This window comes from Misgurnus anguillicaudatus, chromosome 2, assembly GCF_027580225.2.
Source record: "Misgurnus anguillicaudatus chromosome 2, ASM2758022v2, whole genome shotgun sequence".
Classification (NCBI taxonomy): Eukaryota; Metazoa; Chordata; class Actinopteri; order Cypriniformes; family Cobitidae; genus Misgurnus; species Misgurnus anguillicaudatus.
The window spans coordinates 3,942,346-3,962,039 of NC_073338.2; the positions used below are offsets into that span (position 1 = coordinate 3,942,346).

A 19,694-nucleotide genomic window follows, 5' to 3' on the forward strand; every position below is an offset into this window, starting at 1 on the left:
GTTTTATTCAAACACCCCCTTAGTAAGTTGGCAAACTTTAGTCTAGTTTTTTCACTCATCAAGTACAAATGTCCAGAAGTGATAGAAACAAAGTCTATACATCATCAAAGTTTATAATATATCTGCACATATTAAAATGCCATAAACAAGAAAACACAAAATGGCTTTTAACATCGCTTCAGTAGTAAACATTAAAAACTTTCATGTATTATTTACAAAACATAAGGACTTATGGTAAAACAGTGCTAAGCCATCACAATCGACATTTTTTTTACATAACAGTCAACATCAACATAAGTCTTTGAGGAATGCCATGTGGCTTGCCGACTGAAGAGTTTTTTTCCTCTTTAGATTGAATAAACCGTCACCATTGGTCAGGTGTCAACATTCCCTTTTCCTCTGCTGTTGAGGCACTGGGTATCTGTGCGAGCAGGGCACGGACGTCCTCCTCATCATTAAAGGGGTTTTCATTATACTCCTCCTTTAGCCATTCCCTGAACTGAACATAAGAATAATTATGATCCAGTACATGAAATACTACTTAAAGAGCCCCTATTCCGTTTAAGGTTAAAAAACATTATTTTCAACATTATTTTTGCCCCACCTTTCTGAAACGTGTCGATATGTACAAAGCTCATAATTCTGAAAAGCACAGTGTGCTCTGATTGGCCAGCTATAAGGTGCGTTGTAATTGGCCGAATATCTTGAGCGAGTCACGGAAATGTGACTCTCTACCATATTTGTAAGATCAGCTCCCATATGGTCTTCACTAACTTATCAATTCAAGCTCGAATCTGATCTAGAAAATGCAGATGACCAAGCTGATCGATCTACTTTGCCAGCTTGGCTTGAGCAGAACGTAACAGATTGGTAAGGCAAGGATACTAAAACATAAAACCATGTCTGCATTTGTGATCATAGAAACGACCAACAAGGGCTACTCTACACTGCACAAAACTTGTGTTTGAATCACACCTTAAAAAGTTAGTAGGAAATTCTTTAAATATAAAAACAAAATTGGTTTCATGAACATGACAAGAGTTCACTGTACTAAAATGGCCCCCACAGTCACCAGATCTCAACCCAATAGAGCATCTTTGGGATGTGGTGGAACGGGAGCTTCGTACCCTGGATGTGCATCCACAAAGCTCCATCAACTGCAAGATGCTATCCTATCAATATGGGTCAAAATTACTAAAGAATGGTTTCAGGACCTTGTTGAATCAATGCTACGTAGGATTAAGGCAGTTCTGAAGGCGAAAGGGGGTCAAAAATAGTATTAGTATGGTGTTCCTAATAATCCTTTAGGTGAGTGTAGACTACTTACAGGCTGTGAGTCAACTATGATAATGTGCATTGAGTCCACGTCAACTCGCTGCGGAAGTAAACCGTTGCCTACAATCCTTGCGTTCATTGCAGTCGATAGTTGGAGACGATAACTCGTGTCATCTTAGACTTTAGGATTTGTAACTTTGCAGATGGTTAACATGTACCAACACACACTTATACACCACAAGAAATGTTAAATCATGAAAATGAAATAGGGGCTCTTTAAAATAACATTTACTGAAAGACAAGCTAAATAAAAATAGTGATTATGTAGCTCAATACGTCAAGCATTGCATTAGCAGTGCAAAAGGTTGTGGGTTCCCTTCCCAGGAAAACATATACTGATAAATATCTGAAAGTTACTTTGGATAAAAGCCAAATTTTTTAATTTAAAATAAATAGTTAAAAGGGATAGCTCTCCCAAACATGTCAATTCTGTCATCATTTACTCACATGTATGAGTTTCTTTATTCTGTTATATGCTGTACAAAAATAGATATTTTGTTAAATGATGGTAACCACACAGTTGACGGCAACCCTTGACTTCTATAGAAACATAAGGCTGAGTAATTGATGACAGAATTGACATTTCATTTTTGAGTAAACTATCCCTTTTAAAACGAATACTTTTAGACTATTTTTAAATCAATACAGTATAAATACAAGTGACGCCATGCAGATCAAACTCATCAAATGCAAACATCAAACTCTATTCAGTTTAAAACTTTCAAACAAGTGGCTAACATGCCTCAAAGACATGTTTATTCTCCTTGTGACCAATACTAGAGACACTCTTGGTATTTATTGTGTTTTGTTAACTGTGCATCTGTGGTCTCACTTGGTTTTACATTTTATTCATGTGAAATAATGTAAATCAGTGCATCTCATTGCATAGAAAATTGTAAGTACTGGAATTTACAAAATTTCGAGTTTCAAATGGCACAGTTGTCATAAGCATAGATGGCGTATTATATTGTATACACCTTCATAAACACCTTTACCTGCTGTAGTTGGGTGGTTTCAAACTCATGCAGCTGGGTCTGGAAACCCAGATTTGGTGAAGCGCAGGGTCTGGCAACTCTCACTGCAGCTAGAGCCTCCTGCCATCCCAGACTAGTCACAGTCATTATATACGCCACCACCAGTGTCACGCTACGCGACACGCCAGCAAGACTGAAGGAAATGAGATTCATGTTAAAAGGCTTTCATATGACTCATATGGAGAGCCGAGATCCTTGAATTTACTTTGCAAAGTTTGAAAATGGGTTCTTGATTTCGGCCAGTAAGCAACCACCCAAAACACCCTAGTAACTCAATGCAATGACATCCACTTCATATACCTTTGCAACCATACAGCAAAATGGCGCTTTTCCATTGCACAGTACCCCACGGGTCAGGTATTATCAAGTCGTGTCAGCTCACTTTACTTGGGCTTGGTTAGCTCTTCCATCAAGTTTAGTATCACTTCAAAGTGGGAGGGATTATAGGCGTTTTGTTATATTTGCGCTGCCTACTGCTGTGACATCATACAAGTAAAAGCGTCATTGGAATGCTATGCAAAATCAAAATTGACCACCACAAATAGATGTTTGACAGTTTTTATAGTGCATGCAGACCTGCGCGTCGCGGATGTGCCGCCACAAACCGCAAACCTGGAAAACACTGGTATGATGTTCCTGATTCTCAACATGTGGATTTTTTACCACTAAAAGGGAGTTTGGGAACTTACAACAAAGCACAGATGACAACAGGCTTGCTCGACAGCTAATCTTGCATTATAGCCATTACGCTGGTAGTGACGACGATTCTTTCAGACCAATCAGTAATCTACAATGTTTTCACGTTACATTTTAGTATCAGCTCGCTTGGAACCCCAACCGAGAAGGTATTAAAAAAAGTATTGGGTACTACGTACTGTATCCAGTGGAAAAGCCCCCAAAAGTAAGCTGACCCGACCCAAACCATGGGGTACTACTATGCAATGGAAACCGTAGTAACCACCTGCTCTGAATTTTCCTTCATTCTTCCCAAATCCATTTAGGACTATTACTGCAAAATATACACAGTCTTAAAGTCTATCTCTGTGTTTATATGTGTACTACTCAACTCAATAATTAGGCAAAAAGTGACACATACAGTACAGTACTATAAATGAGTAGCATGTCCAGTATGACCTACTTTCCAATACGATAAGGCCACGAAAAAATGAATACATTATTTTTCTGTGGTTCATAGTATGTTATAGGTTAAGAACATTATACATGTAACAGGACACCCCTTTCACGCTGTTATTTTGGTAAATTACCATGAATTCACCAGAATAACTTTACTAGTAAATACAAAAATGTGTTTTGTACACACGCAGTGATGTTCCGTCTTTTTTACCAGCAAGACATCATTCACACATCAGTACCAAAATACCGGTGAACTCGGTGGGAAAGCAGAAGTTACCTGTGCCGCTTTGCGAGCTCAGTGTTGTTTGTTTTTATTTATTTTTATTTTTTTTGCGAGTTCAGTGTTGTTTTTGTAAACAATGACCGTTTATGACTTCATATCCACGGTCCGTATTTTGTTGTTTTAACATCTGTGGCGAACACTGACAGTCGCGAAATTGCTAGTGACCAAACAACATTGCATTAGGTGACAAACGTAACTGAACTGGGGAATAGACCCAACCTGCGTCTTGAACAGCAGTAATAAATGTTCTAAGGACGCCGATAATCCGGCAAATAGATGGTAAGATTGTAACAACTTTGATAAAGAAATGTGGACGTTAATTTCAGAATAGCGCTCGACTTTTAAACAGCTTGTGTGTAGAAACCTCCATAAACAGAACGAGTCATTTGTATCAAAGAGGCTTGTGTTTGTAGTGCTCACTTTATTTCAGGTAAGTCATCATTTTTCAGCCCTGTTAGATTAAACTAGAAAGCCTAAACGGTATGAACAGTTTGACCCCATGCTGCGCGCGCACCCGATAGTCATTCAATGTTTTCAAACCTTGAAGGGGTCTATTATAAGTGAACTATGGCTTTGTGCAGTAAATGCCGCTCCATCTGAAAGCAGGCGATGGCGATCCACTACCAATCAACTTCACTGACAAGATGCGCAATGACCATCGCATGCGATGTATCGTGCATCCCTACAAAGTACATTTTTGAATGATGTACATTTGAAATGTATAAAAACACTAGTCGTGTGTGGAACAAAGTAGAATTCAAGATAAATAGTCATCTCAAGTTTGTTTTTTAGCATAACACCATGTCATGTGATTTATAATATCCTTATATCAAGTAGAGGTTAATATCTACTACTGTGTTTGGGGAAGTTCAAAAATAGCCTAACCCACCCCCTTGACACCTAGTTTTCAGCTGTTCACATTGTCACCCTGGGCTCGATTAGGATTGGTATCTGTGTATCTCGATTGTGAGCACATTTAAGTTCCTCTTACGGCCATACGTCTTGGTGCATGCAACCATATGTGAATGAACAGTACAGGGGTTTAAACGTGACCTGTTGCAATACAGATTTAAATGGTTAAGGAGCATAGAAATCTCTCACTTACCAGTGAACTAGACAGCCCTCTCCTTTCAAACGGGATTCATGCATGAAAATTATGCTCTTTTTAAAATGCTGTGTACTGTGGAGGGAAAAAGATTTAGTTTTATTTATTTAGCAACAATACAGGCATGGCTGTTAAAACGGATACAAGTTTTTGCAAGATTTTAAATCTGTGCCATATTACAACACATTATTAAAGTTTACTACAACAGGTATTGCTAAATACAGTGACCTCAGATAGGATTTGGACACTTATGTCATTAAGTGGTTCTCTGAATATATTCTTAAGCAACTGGTGCAGATGTATTATTGAGTCAGTTTAACTCAAATTCGCAGGTGTCCTAACAGAGTAAAAACAGGTACTATATAGAGTCCAACATAACGTTTTACAACCACCAAATTGAAAATGTTCATAACTGGCATTCAGTTTTATCATTAGAAACTTGTTTTCTTTTAATAAAATAAATGGCACTTGACACTCATATATTTTTAAACATCCAAATATTTTTATGGTACTTATTGAGTTTATCATGTTTGTTATATTTGTTTGCAGAAAGTGGCGCTTTGAAACACAATTAGGGACTAAGATAAAGCGGAAGCCCTAATAAGTGTCAAAAAGTTGCATTAAAGTGTCCAAATGTCTAAACATTTTATAAATATATTCGTAGCTGAAGACTGTAAGTGTCATGACTCATGAACATAAAGTCTGTCTGACAAATGAGTCGGTCTGCATTATTAAACATTATTTACCTTTTAGGGCTGGTAAGTAAACGTGTTAATAAGAATCATTATTTAAGGGGAAAATAAGGTCAAAGTCACTTTTATTTATAGAGCACCTTTAAACAGCATTTCTGCTGACCAAGGTGTTTCACAATAACATATGATACATAATAACAAAATAACATGTTTAAAACATTTAAAGGGGACATATCATGAAAGTCTGACTTTTTCTATGTTTAAGTGCTTTAATAGAGTGTTAAGTAGAGATTTGCCGATACGATAGTATCGTGTATTGACAATTGTCAGACATATTGATGATAGCGGACTTTTATGATGATAGTTATTTTAATTATCATCAAAGTTTCACAATAAAACTTCACACTGTGTGCTTTTCCTTGCATGAGAGGGTTTGTGGGCTTCACTTTGCACAAGAAAGCTTGTTCTCGCACACACCTAGACTTGAAATGCGCGCGTATTGGACTCCTGCTCGGACCTGAACGTGCGTGGCATGGACTCCCTCTTGCACGTGAACTTGAAATGCACATGATTCGGACTCTTCTTCTCACATGAGCTTGTTTTAGGATGGTTGCGGTCATGACGGTTGCGAAATAAGCTTATTTTTGTGCACAAATTAAGTTGATTGTCATAAATGAGTATAAAATTAACAAACAAATAAATGAGTAAACTATTGCCCCACCCCCGAAACTATTGTGTATCGGTGATCTGACGATCTCAAAATGAGGCATATCGCCCCAACAATAGTCCATAGCTTCTATCAACCTAGAAAATGTGAAAAAGAACAACCCAGTAACTTAGTTTTGGTAAACCATTCTCTGCAAGCATGTGAAAAAATAGATAATTGTAATTTGGCTCCCCTTGTTATGTCACAGGGGGATCTTATTATAATAATACCGCTCCTTAATCTGTGACTACCCAACCACGGCACTGCCAATTAGTGCAGAGAGAGAGAGGAAGAAAATAATTGACAATTGAGTTTTAATTTCAACAAACATCCATTATGCTGATCAGTGTTTGCATTTCATCAGCTCATTTGCATTTTAAAGGACAGACAAAACAGCACATTTTGCTCACACCTATAAAGTGGCAATTTTAACATGCTATAATAAATGATCTGTGGGGTATTTTGAGCTAAAACTTCATATACATACGCGTCCACCAAAGATTTATTTTACATCTTAAAAAAGTCTTGTAAATTGTCCCCTTTAATGCACCTAATTAAGCCTGTGCTGCGTCGCCACAAAACTTTATCATTTCACATGATTCATTTTTTGTTTCACCTTGAAACCACATCTCAAAGCTTCAGACGGAACCCAAATACTCGCAAACAGTAAAGACACAGTTCATGTTTTTTGCGCTTCAACTGACATATTTACACAAAATTGTCTTAAAATAACGTGATAATTCTCGTAAACTAACTCTGTCTTAAGTGAACGCAAGCTGTGGAGAAATAAAACGCATGCAGTATAAGTTACTGGATCCGTCAATGCTGGATTTACACTGCAAATCTTGATGCATAATTCCGATTTGATGCCTGTATCTGATTTTATTTTGACGACCCACTTACATCATCTTTTAAAAGTTACTCATATCCAATATATGCATTTACACTAAATACTTGGCAAAACAATTCAAGGTAGACATACTGACCCAGAACAGCTTAAACCACAGAGGAAGTAAAATGTTGCATTACGCAATGGACACCAACTAATGATTATACAAGACTATAAAGCTTTATTTCTGTAACAAGACATAAAACTTCGACATTACTCCACTCCTCTAAGCGGAGCGGTCATCCTCCATTGCACTGCTAAGAAGAGTCATGTGATTGTGGGTGGTGTCCACCCGAGTTGACGTCATTTTTTATGCACGCGACACGTCTTGAGATGGGAATATTCGATCTGTCCACTTACATTGGAGACGCAAATGCATGTATCTGATTCATAGCAGATTTATTTCCACATTTGGATGAGGCCTGAAACCGATCAGAGAATAACGGATTTTATGCACTTTTTTCCTGCTTACACATCCGTGGGTCATTTCTGATCTGTGCCACTTGAGGGGGTAAAACGGAATTGAGTTTCACACCACAAGCGTGAGCAGCGCGTTTGCCACGCGTGGCCATTGTGCTTTCACACCGGCTGCATTTGCAGCGCATACTATACGGTGTTTAATAACAGTATAACGATCTCAAGTTCACATTGCTTTATTTTACATTTATGAGCAAAACCACTTAAATACGCTTTTTGAAGGTCAGTGTAATTTATATCATTGTGATTTGTTTAATACACATTTTTTTCTGTAATGACAGATATAGACACAATACACAATTATAAACATAAGAAGCCCATGGCACATTATTAAATCTGTTTCTCTGAAGATTATTAAAAAAGATGAGGATTCATTTAGTGGTGGGCAGAGAGTGAATGACAGCGCAGTCTTCTGGCAACAGTGTGTTTTTAAGTATTTCATTGTTTTCTGTTAAACTGCTCATGACTGTTTAAAACACACTTGGCATCACATTCATGATTTTATAGTAAAATGACACTTTTTCGTGTCAATCCACAAGCATTTAAACCATAAATAAAGCACTGTCACTTTAATTGAGCGTGAGCAGCGCAGCAAAAATAGAACCGACGCCGAAACGATCGCAGCACTGCTGCTTACGCGCTGCTCACGCTTGCGGTGTGAAACCGGCGTAAGTGACAGTATAAATCTGATACTGTTTGTCTCAAACAACGGACAAAGGAAAAATCTTTTGCAAATTTTGTAACTTTAATAATGAAATATATATATTTAATTTAGATCAAATAAAAATGGCATGTGCATAACAATTTGGAACGTGGTGTATACAGTAAAGACTATGCAGTGTTAATTTCTGTACCTGAAAACTACAGGCCAGCCTGAAAAACATGAAAAGCACTGTTCATTTAATTCAGTTTTATTCAATTTAAAGTGTAAATTCTCCATTTACATGCACTGTAAAAAAATTATTTGCTTCCTTAAATTTTTTGTTAAATCAACTCAGATTAACAGGTCATTTTAACTTACTGTTATCTATCTTGAGTAGAGATGAGTTGTTATAACATAGTTAAAATAAGTCAACTTTAATTTATAAGTTGTAGCAACTCATCTCTTGTCAAGATAGTAGTACGTTAAAATGAGTTTAAAAAAAATTAAGGCAGCAAAGAATTTTTTTTACAGTGTGCCAATATATATGTTTTTATTTTTTTATTTCATAGCCTAATGCTTGGTTCCGTTTCTTCTTTTTACATTCTGACTTTCACCATTTCAATGTTTTTAGTTGCATCTTAAGCGATTTTGCAACCATTACTATGTCTTGTCCCAAGAAGTGGATTTTTGGAAGGGGTGTTTTTTGACAAAAAAGCTTGCATACACATTGTGAAAATAAGTCATTCCAATTACTGATTAATAACATTTTCATTACTGTTAAAGGGACATTCCACTTTTTTGAAAATATGCTAATTTTTCAGCTCCCCTAGAGTTAAACATTTGATTCTCACCATTTTGGAATCCATTCAGCCGATCTCCGGGTCCGGCGCCAGCACCCCCAGCAAGCCAAGCACAATCCACCGAATCCGACCAGACCACCAGCATCGGGCAAAAAATAGCCAAAGAGATTCAACATCTTTCCTATTCAAAACTTGACTCTTCTGTAGTTACATCATGTACCAAGACCGACAGAAAATTAAAAGTTGCGATTTTCTAGGCAGATATGGCCAGGACTACACTCTCATTCTGGCGCAATAATCAAGAACTTTGCTGATGTAACATGGCTGCAGCAGGCGTAGTGATATTACACACTGCCCGAAAATAGTCCCCTGCTATTGAAAGTAACCAAGGGGACTATTTTTGGCTGCTGCTATTTTCGGCTGCTACGTAATATCACTACGGCCAGTTTGAGAGCACAGTCAGCCACATCTGCCCAGAAAATCGCAGCCTCCAACCTTCCGTCGGTCCCAGCACACGATGCAACCACAGAAAAGTCAAGCCCCAAACAGGAAAAACATCGAAACTCTCTGGCTACCTCTAGCACGATGCCAATGGTCCAATCAGATTCAATAGATTGTGCCAAGCTATGCCCAAAATGCCGGCGCCAGACCCGGAGATCAGCCGAATGAACCCCAAAACGGCAAGAATCAAATGTGTAATGTCCCTTTAAAGAGAAATTATTGAACCTAAAAAGAGCTTCATTAAAAAATGCTAATTGACCTGAAAACTCCTCATATATTCCATAAGATTTATTTGTCAAAATGATTTAGTAGTAGGTTTTGTAATTAGGCACGGAACAGAATATTAAAAGGTCCTTCTGTCAATGGATATGTTATGGGCACTCTAAGGTGGACACGTTTGTCCAGGCGACCCCGACTCTTCATAACAATAGCAATTGGCATATACATTTAAGAAGCATCCATTAAAAGACTTTGTTCATATCCACAAATTAAAACATATTATATCGCAGGCCGTTATCCAGCTCAGCTATTGTTAGACTCTGTCATGATAAATGGCTGTCAAGAAATCTGACTGTGGTTTTTACTGAGCATGCAAAGAAGAAACAGCATGGCAGATACAACAGTGTTTCCTCCAGAACATCTATCCTTCTGACAGGATCAGGATGAGAACAGCTTGGGTTTGTCCAGTTTGGTTAAAGAGGGTCAGTTTCACATTAGGCATGGCTGGGTTTCACAGGCTCGGAGAGGTGACATGAGGCCTGATGGTAAAGGAGGGGATATAAATAAAGGCGTAGCGAGACCAAGGCATCACTGCAGAAGCCAGCTCATAACTTCCTTCCTGTACTAAGAGGCCCACAAGAGGAAGTGTGCGTATGTGAATGTGTGCACTCACATACAATGTACATGCACGTGCACTCTAAGGTGTGTCAATCATGGAATGAAATAATATAATCACGGATTTAAGATTTTTGTGGTTCTTGAGAAAAGATGAAAGTAAACAGCATGTATTTGATGTGTAAATGGTAAATTTGTCCCAAACAATTATGCTTTATTTATGAAATATATTCAGGTTGAAACAGTGTCTTGTGCTGCCCACTGGTGGCAGAAATCGATAAACATGACGTTCAGATATGCATTTAGGATACTCACAGGTTTTGTGTGGGTGAATCTGCTGCTGGAATACAAAGATAAGTCATCTCCTAAACAAATAGATAAAATACAGACATATAAATATACGTATATACACATTAAACGCACACTCTGAGCATTTTCTCAACCAACTTTACGAGATGCATTGTAGTTAGACTGTATGCTGGACATTTGGGGGCTAAAATCTGTTAACAACTAATTCATGCAGTCCTTTCTGTCTAATTTAAATCAGGGTGTTTTTGTGGCACATATTTTTCAAGGATGGTTATTGGTCAATACCCATCTTGTGTGCCAGCAAATTCTTCTCACCTACTAGAAACTAGTGATAGACTGATATATATATATATTGCAGAGGCCAATATATATCGGCTGATATTTGACTTTTTTATTATTGGCATAGACCGATAAATCTTATCAATAGGCCGGCAAATTTCTCTATTACTTAAATTTGTTGTTTGTAATGAAAACACACTCATGTAAAGCCAAAGTTTGACAGTTTACTTTTTAACATGATGATCTGTTGTGTCAGAAAACAACACATTGGTTAAACACACTTATTCAAACAATACGTCTTATTATGTACATTATTAATTATGTAAATACGTTTTAAGTTCTTTAAAAGGGTATGTTATAATTGTTATGCATAACAAATGTTTATGTAGTTTCACTACATTTTCTGTTTGTCTCTTATTTACTGTAATTACATTTGTGTTATATCGGCCATACAGGTTTCTTAATATTGTTATTGGCACTGGCCGATAAAAAAAAAAAAAATCGGTCGACCACTACCAGAAACACTTTAAAGAGCAATAAATATAGCACTTTCATAAAGATGATGCAATCATTTTTTGTGATGAATGCATTAATGATTTTTTATTTTAAAGAGGGTCAGTTATGATTCATTTTTTTATACGTTTCTTCTAAAAATTCCCTAGGAAAATAATACAGATTGATAAATGAGAAATGGGGATTGCAGTTAGTGTGGTTAAAGTGGACTGCTAAGTTAATGTGGATTGCATGGTTAACATAAATTGGTGAGATTTGATGAATGATGTTTATATTTGAGATTTGCATACTTGTCATATGTGTCTTGGCAAATCTTTGTGTCATTTAGACTAGAATTGTTGAAACCCTTTATGAAACCAGAAGCGAGTAAAATGTTGGTGTTTGTTCAGTAACCAAAAAAGGAGACTTGGTTCAAGTAACCAATTTTTTTTTGCATATTTCATAAGCATTGCCACAGTCACATCAGAATAAACTGCTGACAGCGTTCATCAATCTACATTGCCAATAAAGACTTTCATACTTTTATCTTGTTTTCAGTACATAATATATATAAAAATTCTTAATTAAGTAGTATTTACTTAAACAGCAAAATTACCTAAGAAAATAAGTCTAGTTTTTAGACAAAAAAAATACAGTGAGGTAAATAAGTATTTGAACACCCTGCTTTTTTGCAAGTTCTCCCACTTAAAAATCATGGAGGGGTCTGAAACTGTCATTGAAGGTGCATGTCCAATGTGAGAGACATAAAAAAAAAATAATCCAGAAATCACAATGTATGATTTTTTAACTATTTATTTGTATAACACAGCCGCAAAGAAGTATTTGAACACCTGAGAAAGTCAATGTTAATATTTGGTACAGTAGCCTTTGTTTGCAACTACAGAGGTCAAACGTTTCCTGTAATTTTTCACCAGGTTTGCACACACTGCAGGAGGGATTTTGGCCCACTCCTCCACACAGATCTTCTCTAGATCAGTCAGGTTTCTGGCCTGCCGCTTAGAAACACGGAGTTTGAGCTCCCTCCAAAGATTCTCTATTGGGTTTAGGTCTGGAGACAGAACCTTGATATGCTTCTTACAGAGCCACTCCTTGGTTATCCTGGCTGTGTGCTTCGGATCATTGTCATGTTGGAAGACCCAGCCTTGACCCATCTTCAATGCTCTAACTGAGGGAAGGAGGTTGTTCCCCAAAATCTCGCAATACATGGCACCGGTCATCCTCTCTTTAATACAGTGCAGTCGCCCTGTCCCATGTGCAGAATGCATTATTTCAAACCATGACGTCTTAGTGTATTACCAACAGTAACCTTGAAAACGGTGTCCCAGCTCTTTTCAGGTCATTGACCAGCTCCTCCTGTGTAGTTCTGGACTGATTTCTCACCTTCTTAGGATAATTGAGACCCCACAAGGTGAGATCTTGCATGGAACCCCAGTATGAGAAAGATTGACAGTCATGTTTAGCTTCTTCCATTTTCTAATGATTGCTCCAACAGTGGACCTTTTTTCACCAAGCTGCTTGGCAATTTCCCTGTAGCCCTTTCCAGGCTTGTGGAGGTGTACAATTTTGTCTCTAGTGTCTTTGGACAGCTCTTTGGTCTTGGCCATGTTAGTAGTTGGATTCTTACTGATTGTATGGGGTGGACAGGTGTCTATATGCAGCTAACGACCTCAAACAATTTAGGATAATAAATGGAGTGGAGGTGGACATTTTAGGTCTTTGATGGTCAGAATTCTAGCTGATAGATGTGTGTTCAAATATTAATTTGCAGCTGTATCATACAAATAAATACAGGGAACTACACAGCGACCAAAATGGTCGCATATGCGGCCTTTTGAACTGCCGTTGCGACCCTAATTTTTAATGGGTCGCAAATGTGCTACCTAATGTTTTAGACAATATGCTATGATTTACTATGAGCATTTATTAAAACAGAAATGTGGATTTTAAGAATATGTTTTATAACGTGCTCTGAGCCTCCAACACGTTGGCTTCATTTTGCGTGAAAGCACGTCGTGTCTCTCCCTATGAGTGTGCGTTCGCGTGCTCAGCTGTTTCTCAATTAATTGGGTGGGACGCGAAGCAAGCGCAGTCAGTGTCTTCCATGTTTCTGAACTTGAGCAGAGGTCTTTCTTCACTAAACATGTGGGACCTGTATGATTCCGGGTTTATATTTTAAATGGGGTCCGGTTAGGTCCTAGTTTAATTACTTTGGGTCCCAAGTCTGATTAATATTGTGTTTATAACCCGAGTCGATCGGAAAACGGCAATGAGCGCTACCGCGCTAAAGCTCGAGTGCAGTTTCAGCTCTATCTAATAGAAATTATTACCATTATAACATGAGTCACATTTACAGGGAACTACACTAACCTTTTCCACTGGTGGCACTTGCGCTACCAACTTTTTCAGTTACTGGCGCAAAATATGATTTGGTCGCACATATTTTTTTCAAGTTATATTAAGGCGCTCTGGATAATAATGAACAATAATGAAACTGTATTGCATACAGATATGCTTTTTATTTTACTTGCCATCTTTTGCACATGCCTTCTTGTTTTCTTAAACGTTGCAGTGTTTCCCAAAGATCTGAAATTTACTTGGTGGTGGTAGCCGGTAAAAAAGGCAATTATTACCCACTGACAAATAATGGTCTACTATACATGTGACGAAGAACTAATAATGTGTGACACAACACAATACTTTGATTTATTGAAAATTAATATTAATTTCACATTATATTTCATCAATCTAACCACCCCAAACTTTCTTTGCCATTAACAAAGCTGACACTGTTTGTCAAAGCACCACGAATTGGGGTCTAATTGCTTCATATATCAGTGCAAAAACAGTAAGTGTTTTCGTGGTGCTTTGACAAACAGTGTCAGCTTTGTTAATAGCAAAGAAAGTTTGGGGTGGTTAGATTAATGAAATATAATGTGAAATTAATATTAATTTTCAATCAATCAAAATATTTTGTTGTGTCACACATTATTAGTTCTACGTCACATGTAGTAGACCATTATTTGTCAGTGGGTAATGATTGCCCTTTTCACCAGCTACCACCACAAGTAAATTTCAGATCTGTGGGAAACACTGCAACGTTTAAGAAAACAAGAAGGCATGTGGTTTAAAAGATGGCAAGTTAAATAAAAAGCATATCAGTTTCATTATTGTTCATTATTATTCAGAGCGCCTTAATATAACTTGAAAAAAATATGTGCGACCAAATCATATTTTGCGGCAGTAACTGAAAAAGTTGGTAGCGCAAGTGCCACCAGTGGAAAAGGTTAGTGGAGTTCCCTGAAATAGTTTTTAAAACATCATACATTGTGATTTCTGGATTTTTTTTTAGATTATGTCTCTCACAGTGGACATGCATCTACGATGACAATTTCAGACCCCTCCATGATTAGTAAGTGGGAGAGCTTGCAAAATAGCAGGGTGTTCAAATACTTATTTTCCTCACTGTATATACAAAATTAAAGTGAATTTGTGCTTAAAACAAGCAAACAAATCTGCCAATGGGGCAAAAAAGTTCTTGAATTTTTCCGTAATTCAGTATTTTGCTCACCAAGAAAATGTACACTTATTTAGGATCTTTTAGAAAATTGTACTGAAAACAAGACAAAAATACTAAATAAAAAAATCATTATTTTTTTATATTTTTTTGCAGTGTAGTTGAAGGATCAATTCGGTTTTTTTGCTACATTGTTGCGATTTCAAAGGTTTATTGGGGAAAAACCAATAACCAATGATTCATTTACTCAGAATTAAGACTTTGCATCAAAGTGAGACAGATCAGTAAGACAGAAGGAATGAGAAAAACATGGGGCTGTTGTGCATACAATCAGTATAAAATTAAAAGACACATGTCCAGTGAATTATAATTTGATTTAAAGATCAGTAGAAAATGTACAGCACACGTAAATGCTTTTTTTAAATGATTCAGCCATTAATAAAGAAGACTTCTAGACCTGTAAAATTGGGGCGGCAGTATCATGAATGGAGAGGATGTGCGTGATGTTGTTTCTGGCTAATTGTTCCCGGTCTCTGGCATCTGTAAGCATAAATTAAAACATTTATTTTTCTTTAGAATAACCATGCAGGTTAGAATTAGTGTTGTTTAATTTAACATTTACATTCTCACCTTTAAAATTACCCAAGTACAGGTCTGGCAGAACCTGGGACAACACAAGTAATTTTGTTTAATCACAACTAAACCAAAATAATACACCAATCCTTGGTTTCCCTTAAACTTGATAGTTTAAATGTATCATTGTGAAGGATTGTGTGTTTCAAAGTGATTTGTGTGTGGCCGTAACATCACCTAGAAGCAACCGGGGTTTTCTTTTTGTTTTGACAACTGATATGCAAAACCAACTGTTTGTCATGCCAGACGGTCTTGCTCTCTCTGTGTGGACATAGTTTCAGACATATGGATGACATGGGCAGCAGGATGACGGAGGTGACACAATAAAATTAGTCCAGTCTGGATTTCACAAGCCATGTACTGCAAGTCAAGCCTATTTATATAGCGCTTTTTTACAATGTTGCATTGATTCAAAGAACAATTATGAAATGTATAGTATATAGAGTTGGATATATAGTATTTTACAAATGTTATTGTCCTTATAGATAGATTATAATCTAATAAAATGGTACAGTATATACTTTATCTTCTACTTGGGAACATTCAGTCAATTAATATGATGAATAGCATGCGTCATAATAAACTAAGACATGCCTTTCCCTCTTGGATTTGGCCTTCAAAAGAAGAAAAAAGTATAGTGCAGGAATATTACATTACATAAGGAATCTGCAATAATATAAAAGAACAGTAGCATTTTTTGTAGAGTTCAGATGCAAAACCCTCAAAGTGCATCTGACATGTTTTCTTGTAAATAAGCATTTTTATAAGATACAGGGATAGCTTTCACGCAAAAATAAAAATTCAGTTTCTCATCCTTATGTTGTTTTAAACCTGTATGAATTTCTTTTTTCAGATGAACACAAAAGAAGACATTTTGATAAATGATGGTAGGCACACAGCTGATTGTAACCATTGACTTCCATAGTAGGAAAAAAGAAATTCAAACAGGTTAATGCTGCGTTTACACCAGCCATGGTAGAGGTGTCAAGCGCAAGTGATTTCAATGTTAAAGACACACTATGCAGTTATTTTACCTTAATATAACAGCTTCAAAGTTATTTCGGTGGTAAACAAAGTCATAGTAAGGCGAATCATCCTCCTGTTGAAGCTCGAGGAGGATGCCGCTACCAAAACCAGCAATGCAAGCTTGAGAGAACCGCCCCTGACAAATCTCGCGAGAATCACGACTTGCTTTACGGCAACGACGTCACACACGTTAGGCTTGTTCGACTTTGTGTGGCGCTGCAAGAACCGATCGCCGGATGACGTCAAAGTACCGCGAGAATGATCCGAGACGGCACTTTGACGTCATCCGGCTGTCGGTTCTTGCAGCGCCGCATGAAGTCGATCAAGCCTATAACAACAACTGCACGCATGAATTTGAGCCGTGAGGCTAAACGATTTAAAAGTTTAGCAAGCGCGATCGGAAGTGAGTAGGAAAAGAGAATCTGACCGTGTTAGGAACCGGACAATAGTCCCACTCTGTCAGGTTTTTAATCGTTGGCATGAGCTAAAAGACAGCACTGGATGGGATGCTGATCTGGCGATCTTGTTGATGGACTAGTAAGTTAATCTCTCATTTGTAAACTTGTTTGCGGCCTATGTTGTATGTTGTTGCGCTTGCTTGTAGTATGCCATGCGATTATCATGACAACGGTTGTCAATATCTCACATAATTATCAGGACATAAATAAGTCTAGAAGTTGTAAATAGTGTAAACATGCACAATTTGCAAACTATTATGATAAATAGCAATAATCATGTAAATTAACTTTGTAATGCCATTTTGTAATGTTTACTTGTGATTTAGCTGCAATCATGTAAAAATGTTATATAAGCTAGCAAACGCGGTACTTTATTGTTATATGCACTCTACACTTGGAATAAACATCTTATTATCCTATTACCATCATCTGTAGTTTAGTAGACTATGCAGTAGCTTAATATTTGTATGAAATTGTGAAACATTACCTGGTCATTATCTTTGGAGTACTAGAGTGGGAAATTACGACAGTTGCAAGTATTCTCCACAAAAACGCCGAAATGCATAGAGCGGCTTTAAGTCAATGTGAAGACGCGTTGATGCACGTCTGGAGGTCTTGTGGCACAGATGAGGCATTTGGCACGGCGCAGTAAACGCAATTCTGCCTCATTCGAGCGAATTGTGTGTCTGGCGTGGTACGCGCGAATGGTACTTTTTGTGCATTTTGCATTTGATGCGAATTTGCAGCTGACACCCTAGTTGAAAAATTTGAACTTTGGTGGATTTTCACGCCGCTTTCAATCAGGAGCCTGCTTGCTGCAGTAGCGGCAGCCCCGCCCGGAGTCACTCATTCAACATGAAGGAACGCTTGATATTGTCCGTGAGCAGTCACCCGGAGCTATACGACATTCTATAAATACAGGAATAAAAAGGACTTCGCTTGGAAGAGTGTCAGGACATTTTGGGCAACCCGGTAAGTTGTAATACACATTTAACTTTTCAGTCACATGACATTTAACGACCCGCACCATCTATTTTACCTCTATAGTAAGGTGACTTCATACAAACTGGTAACTCTCTCCCATCAACATCAGCCATCTTGCAAACAGACAACCGCATAGCACTTGCCCCTCCCACAAGAAGCGGATTTTGCCTCTGACGCGCGTCAAATGCTCAACTGCTCTAGACGCACGAATGCATTTAAACTGTTCAAGCGGCAAACTAGGCGCAGTAAATGCTTTTGGTGTAAACGCAGCATTAGAACTACCCCTTTAATGGATTCTGCCAATATACCATAATTTCTGAATGACCTGAGGCCAGGAATAAGCAGATTTTAAGGGAAAGTATTTGATAAATGTATAATACCTGCCCAGAGCATTTGGTTTTAATCAAATTTTTGATGGAGCATTTAGAGACTTTTGCTTCTCAAGTTGTCATTTAATTTTTGTTTAATCATCTACCCATAAACAGAGGTTCAATACTGATATTTCTCTCATTGCCATGCAGTTGCTCATGTCAACTTTGTTACATTAACACGTCGCTGGGTCGTTGCTATGTATGTTGTGAGTGGTTGCCAGGGCATTACTAAGCCTTTGCTTACATGGGCTACACACACACACACACACACACACACACACACACACACACGTGTATATTCTCGATATGGGTCGTGTCCATTTTTAAATCGACAGGATTTTTCATTGTACGCCATATGAAAACCCTAAAGCCAACTTAGAAAAGTAACACGAATTGACATTGTACGTGTCGTTCATGAGGTCAGGGTAAAAGTTTGGTTCCCTAGCAAAGTCACTGACGTGCACTGTTTAAAAAATACAACGACGCCTACAACGAAGGACAACGTTATATTGTGTCTATGCTGTTGAATTTATCACAATTTCAACATTGATATATTGCACAGCCTTCTCAAAGTTAAATAACGTTACCTATCTACAGAAACAGGAAGCCATGTACCTTATTTACTCCGTTCCCCATGTCACCGCGTTTGCAACAGCAGTAATTCAACAGCCCGCTTATGTCTGGTAACCAGGATTATCAGTTTTGATCACTATTGATCCAGTTGATTCAACTCTCATCAGTACTTCTATAAGCTTAATGGTGTTCATTTCTTGTCAAGGTGCTCGCTCTCTCTCTCGGGCTCTCTCTCCCTGTGTCTCTCTCTCTTAAAGGCACAGTACACAATACAGACGCATGACGAAACATATTTACACTGTTTTTTAAATTACTCGCTTTATAAACTTTTTAAAAAACAGTTTTAATGGTTTGAATTAACGTTGTTCCTAACTGAGAACCGTGCAATGTGTCAATATATAAATATATATATACATTTATATACAACTTGGAGAAAGATGAATGAGGGTGCTGTATTATCGCTTCATACCACTAACGTTAATGTTAAGTAACGTTAGCTCGTCCACTGACCACTATTTATTTCTTCATTAATGTGTTTATTTGATTAGATTTTTTATATTTTATAAACGCCATCAGTTAATAAAATTGCCAACAATAAAGT

At 37.5% G+C, this 19,694-nt stretch overlaps 1 protein-coding gene across 1 annotated transcript; it reads right to left on the reverse strand.

The window, feature by feature from the left end:
- Positions 1 to 93: 93 nt before the first annotated feature.
- dusp22b (dual specificity phosphatase 22b) lies at positions 94 to 19,339 on the reverse strand. Its single transcript, XM_055201157.2, has 7 exons — positions 19,136 to 19,339; positions 15,679 to 15,712; positions 15,506 to 15,588; positions 10,749 to 10,798; positions 4,892 to 4,966; positions 2,331 to 2,502; positions 94 to 499 (listed from the first exon to the last, which is right to left on the reverse strand). The coding sequence occupies exons 1-7, from the start codon at positions 19,154 to 19,156 to the stop codon at positions 365 to 367; spliced, it is 570 nt and encodes a 189-aa protein (XP_055057132.1). The 5' UTR covers positions 19,157 to 19,339; the 3' UTR covers positions 94 to 364.
- Positions 19,340 to 19,694: the final 355 nt, after the last annotated feature.